Consider the following 6,383-nt stretch of genomic DNA (forward strand, 5'->3'; position numbering starts at 1 on the left):
TCTATAATTACCTTTTCTCAGACAAAGCTTTAAAAAGTACCGTTTTCAAGCTCTAAATAGAATGTCGCTTTAAATTAGGTCACCTGTCTCTTTAAGGGAGGATTTAGTTGTGTTTGCTTTAAACCGAACACGATGAAGTTAAAAAATATATTTTTTATTTACTAAATAAACATGGCTGACCACAAAAACTGGGAGTCAATCAATTTATCTTTTAATATTCCCGCCCCCTGTAGTATTCAGTCAGCTTTAGACCCACAATATTTCAACATGCTCCCCTCTCTAGGGACCATATTCATTTTCATTATTTTGAAAGGTAAAAAAAATTATTGTGTTCTTTAATTTATTAGCCAAGATCTGTTGCTTTGATTAAGCAAGTAAGTAATTGTTTATTTATGAAATATAACAAAAACATACAAAATTAAGTGTTTCAAGAGAAAATATTTGAAAACCTTTAAAGAAAGAGGTTGTGGGAATATTTCCCCCCCCCCCATTCTAAAACATAAAAGGAAAGGAAAGGAACGTTACATAATTATTGTTTACATTAGATTTAATATAACTTGTAGTGGCTTGTTAGCATTTTCGACGATGAACAACTTTAATATGCCCAGCGAGCTTAGCTTCCCTTTTAAAAATTTAAACTTTTTAATTTTGCTACATGTTCTTTGTACATTATAAACTGATTTTTGAAGATTTCTTTAGTTGATTTCCAAAACATTTCTGTACATCAATTGTTAGAGCAATGTTGGGGCCGGATCGGTTCAGCCATTTTGATGCTTATAATTACATTAGACACAAACAAACCAACGAACACCCAGAAAAGTCAAATATAAAAATGTTATAAATTGGCATGGTTACAATTTTGGGCGTAGACAGAAATAAATGTATGTGGGGTGGGGCGAAATTTGTTTTTGCCCCCCCCCCCCAAGCAGCTCAAAGGGGAGGGCAAAATTGGAACTTTTAATTCAAAACATTTTGCTTCTTGGATATTTTAAAGGTACACATACATTCCAATTACCTTACACGTACTACTTTATCGCCCCTTAAAACAAGAGTAGCAGAAAAAAACAGTAAATTATTTTTTTTATGTTCTTCACTCTACAGTTTCAGATTTTAGAAGTTATACTTCTGAGTTCTTAGGGGGGGGGGCTATAGCCCCCAATTTACAGGTCTAGGGGGCACTGCCTCCCCCTGCCCCCCTGTATACGCTTTTGCATGTTTATTCTATTTTGATATTTATTGAAATTGGGACATTTAGTTTCTAATGCTTGTATTATGATTACCATGGAAAGCATATTAAGAGAAGCTGTAAGCGTTATTTCAAGTGACCCTCCATGCAAATATGACAATTTTCCCGATTCATAAAGATTCAAGAATATCAATCTTTAGAATTTTAAAAACTGAATTTTTTCAATTTGGATTTCTTTACAAAAGTGACTTGTTCAGGAAAACTTATGGAAATTATTAGAATTGAACACTTTTAAACCTAGAAAAACGACAATATCTTCCAAATTTTTGATCAATTGAGCATTCCCATATTTGAATGGAGGGTTACTTAAAATGACGCTGACTGTACCTTTAACCATTTTACCAAAACATGGATGAACAAAGAGAATTTTAAATTTGAATGCACACTAGAAATCTATAGGTTTCTATAAATGTTAAAAACCTTTCCACGGTTTGACTGGATAATGGGTCTTATAGTTTTCAATACAAATACATTTCCTGTTAGATGCAAGCCTGACTTTTAGTTTTGTTTTTACTTCAATACTAATGCATAGGATTAAATTTAAATTGCGGATCTTTAGCTATTTGCAGAAAATATTTGCAAACATTTTTATCCTCTCTTGAACCAGCGAAAGTTATAAGGGTTATAAATACTCTCTAAATAATTTTATATAATTTTTTTTCTGAAAAATAACATTTTGTTTTAAATACAAAAAAAGTTTATTTTAAATTGAATAATATTCACCCCTGGTCTATGGTCATGTTTTGATATTTTTAGGTAGTGTTTATACTTAGGTTTAAAGTTTCAAATGACAAAAGGCAAGAGTTTCTAAAGTTTCCACAAAACTTTAAGTAAAGGATGCTCATCCAAGGAAAAGAGTTTTAATATTTTAAACGACTGCACAGCTTGCATAGTGCACACTGAACACTGCACAATGAATATTGCAAACTGCATGCTGCACATTGTACATTGCCTATAGTGCATTCTGTAAACTGCACACTCACAACTATACTCTGCAAACTGCGCTTTGTAAGAAAGACTTTGCAATGCACATAAATGTACAGCGTACACTATTTACATTATGTACACAATACGGTGTTTACACAGTACTGTATGTACACTGTCCAATATGTACACAGTACACTTCATTACAGTAAGTACACAGTATATTGTACAGTATGTACACAGTTCACTCTACAGTATGTGGACAGTACACTTTACAGTATGTACACAGTACACTGTATAGTATGTACACAGTACACTGTACGGTATGTACACAGTACACTAAACAGTATGGTACACATTACACTTGACAGTATGTACACAGTACACTTTACTGTATACAGTTTGTACACATTACACTGAACATTATGTACACAGTACACTGTACAGTATTTGTATAGTACACTGTACAGTATGTACACATGTACACCGTATTGTATGTACACGTACACTATCACAATATGTACTCAGTACACTGTACAGTATGCTCTTAGTACATCATTGTTCAGTATGCACAGGTGACAGGAAGGGTTAAAAAGCCGAGAATGAGGGGAAGGTTGGAAATGGTCAAATAATCTCGTACTGTGTTTAAGACCGGTGCGTGCAAAGCGACGAAATAAATCTTCAACATCATTTCAATACTCAAATTTTGCTAATATCCAATATATGTTCACTATTTTGCCATTAATAGAGCTTGAGTGTTTAAGTAAAAACATTAAAGGTTCTAAAACAGTTTCTGTTTAAAGTCATATCCGAACTACTTTTGCCAATTATTTTTCTTGATGTGACGAGTGGGGGAAGGCAGGCGGCCATAAGCCACCACTATTTCTCCTTCCGTGCCACATATTAGCTTTTTTCTCTTCCGGCAGCCATGAGCCACCACTATTTCCCCTTCCGTACCACCACATTTGACTCTTCCGGGCAAAACTACTTTTTTAAATGCTATATTGAGGGCTTTTAAAGTCTGATTTTAAAAAATCCAGCCGCGTCACTCAAAAAAGCACAACTCAACCCATTTTTCAATTATACTTAAGATTAATATTTTGTGTGTTGAATTCTTAAACTGTTTTACAATGAAATTTTTGACAAATTTGACTGAGTATTGCATCTTGAAATATCACAAAGTCTAATGATTATTCAATTACTGACTCATTATACTAAATCCATCTTAAAATCACTCATTAACCAACTTTGTGATATTTCGAGATTTTTAGAGGGTGACCCAAATAAATCACTCTCATAGACTAAACATACAATATACGCCCTTGCAAGTATACAACGATTTCTTTTAACAGTATATTTCCTAGGCGTTGAACCATTTTCTGTGAAGTGTCCGCCAAGATGGGAGGGGTTCAGTGAATCTTTAAACTGTTACAGGTGAAAAATACAACTTGTTTGATCATTCGTGTTAATTTTGACTTTAAGCTTACACGAAATTTTTTTTAAAATTTTGCTTTTTAAACACCTTTCCTATTCCTTAACATTGTGCAAAACTTAAACTTTGACTAAAAGTAAGCAATCCTGTTGAAAAGTTCAGTGGGTCTAAACTTTAGAACCTATTTAACCACTTAAATGTAGCTTACTTTTTCTTGGATTATATTGATCGACGGATTTGTTAATGAGAGATCAAAAAAGGACGAAAAATATTCTGATTTAGACAGGATCTACTTCGTTGTGGGTAGTTTGACCTGGACTGGTTTATAGAGGATGTATACAGAGGAGCAGGAGGATTGGGATATAGCAGAGAAAAACATGTAAAACCTGGGAGAATTACTGGTTTTAACTGGTTTATCTAGGATGTATACAGAGGAGCAGAAGGATTGGAATATAGCAGAGAAAAACATGTAAAACCTGGGAGAATTACTGGTTTAAACTGGTTTATCTAGGATGTATACAGAGGAGCAGGAGGATTGGGATGCNTTATCTAGGATGTATACAGAGGAGCAGAAGGATTGGGATATAGCAGAGAAAAACATGTAAAACCTGGGGAAATTACGGTATAAACTGGTTTATCTAGGACGTATACAGAGGAGCAGAAGGATTGGGATACGGCAAAGAAAAACATGTAAAACCTGGGAGAATTTCTGGTTTAAACTGGTTTATCTAGGATGTATACAGAGGAGAAGGAGGATTGGGATACAGGAGAATAAGGTTGTAGAAACCTGGATGTATTACTTTTTTAAAATGGTTTATCTAGGATGTATACAGAGGAGCAGGAGGATTGGGATACAGCAGAGCAAACTTGTACAAACCAAGGAGGATCACTGGTTAATATTGAGAGTCAGCCTGTTAAAGATTATATTGCATCCAGGTGGGAAACCAGGGTCAGAATTTTATGTATTGGAGAGTTTGCTGAACTACCAACTGGGGGTTCAAATTTAAACCACCAAATCATACTTAAATATCAAGGAAGGATTTGATTTGTTGATTCAAATTTGAACTGGCGGTATGCAAAACGCAGTTCTAATTTATAAAATATGGATCAAAGGGTATATATTAAAGAAATACGTCCTAAATTATATGAGACTCAAATTTTTACAATTGAAAATGTCTTTTACACAATATTTTTAAGCCCTAAACAGGACAGAGGAGGGGTTGTTAAAATTTCTTGAAAAGTTTAAAAGTAGCTAACTTTTATATCGGAGCTTTAGAATAATTTTTTCCATAAAAAAGAATAAATCAGGTGAATGATAGGAATTCTTCTTCAATTTTTTTTAAGAATACTTGTTTCATAAATTCATTTATTTTTAGGGCAGGGAAGACCAAAGAAAGTATGTGGATTGGCCTAAGGTAACCTTGAAGATTATTTATCACATACATATATAAATTTACAATGCATTATTAACTTTTTTCAAATGAATTTTATTTAAAAATATAAAAATCAATGCTACATATATTGATCATTCAATTATTTAAGGTTGATGATCAGCATGGATGGAGAATTAAAATGGAAATGGAGAAATGGCAAAAAATACACAAATACATTTATGTAAGGATTAAAATAGTAAAAAAATAGCAATTACAGATAGCATACCCTAATATTAATAGGGATCTATGTTTTTTTTTTAATGTTGTTCTGATGAAAAACTAAAGTTTAGTGTTTTAGTTTTTCAAAAGAACTGGATTTTCCAGTTTGTGGGTCAAAAAACAGATAATTGGGGATTGATGAACTGCATGGAGTTGATCCAACCCTACCTAATCTGACCCATATCCTTCTAAAACTAATAAAAACTTTACTCTAGATCATGGGCTCCTGGAGAGCCCACAGTAACAACAGCACCTGCTTGTGCTGGGATTGATAAAGATGGAAACATGTTTGCTAGCAAGTGTGATGGAGAGGTTAAAGCCTTCATGTGTGAAAGATACCTTGGGGCACCTCAGAAATGTCCAACATCCTGGACGCATTATGGATATAACTGTTATAAGGTGATAACTTTGCCAATAACTTTCTAAATACTTAATCATGTTTTTTTTAATGCGGACCAAAATTCTTTTTTTTAGTAATTTGTAGTAATTAAAAGTAAGCAAATATAAAAATGTATTTTTGTGTCATCTAAAGTACCAGTAAAATCTGTGAAATTTACCTATTTTTGGGTTGTAACAAATATTGTGAGTGGCTTATATTCACTTTTTATATAAGTGCAAATTTATTTACATTTAAGTGCAAATCCCAAAATGATTTTATAGATTAGTATATTTTTGTTATTGCTAATGTAATAAGTCTGCTTAACCCTAAACAGCCTGGGGGGGGGGGCGTTTGACCCCACCCCTTCTAGATTTTTTGTCCTAGCACTTTAATTTTTGACACTATCACCGTGATATTTTGTGACTTTTAATGTAAAGTAATTTAAAGGATTTTTTATAAAAAAATATGTTTTTTTTTAATTTATAGGGTAGGGTACAGGGCGGAAAAAAGTCTGGTCAGTGAAGACAAAAAAAATCTAAAATAGCCCATAACTTTTTGGTGACTAAAGCTACTGATATATAAACTACTAGAAATTCAAGGCGCTTCTGGCCCTTCTTTCTAGGCTTTTAGGGCGCTTCGCGCCCATCTTCTATTTAAATTGTGAACATGTTCTTTTTGTTTACATTTTAAAACAAAGAAAAAAATTTTAAGGATTTTTAAAAAAAAATTCGCGGATTTTCAAGAATTTAA

General features: G+C 33.1%; 1 protein-coding gene across 1 annotated transcript; it reads left to right on the top strand.

The window, feature by feature from the left end:
- Window positions 1-240: 240 nt before the first annotated feature.
- On the top strand, window positions 241-5,639 carry LOC111717492 (lymphocyte antigen 75; the record flags this gene model as incomplete). The annotated part of the gene is given in 6 exon segments (XM_023492988.1): window positions 241-313; window positions 3,535-3,604; window positions 4,425-4,538; window positions 4,979-5,017; window positions 5,145-5,216; window positions 5,470-5,639. Coding segments are annotated over 6 exon segments (511 nt in total), but the record flags the coding sequence as incomplete, so codon positions are not given.
- Between the last annotated feature and the right edge of the window lie 744 nt (window positions 5,640-6,383).

The sequence above is a fragment of the Eurytemora carolleeae genome, unplaced genomic scaffold, assembly GCF_000591075.1.
Source record: "Eurytemora carolleeae unplaced genomic scaffold, Eaff_2.0 scaffold2667, whole genome shotgun sequence".
NCBI lineage: Eukaryota > Metazoa > Arthropoda > Copepoda > Calanoida > Temoridae > Eurytemora > Eurytemora carolleeae.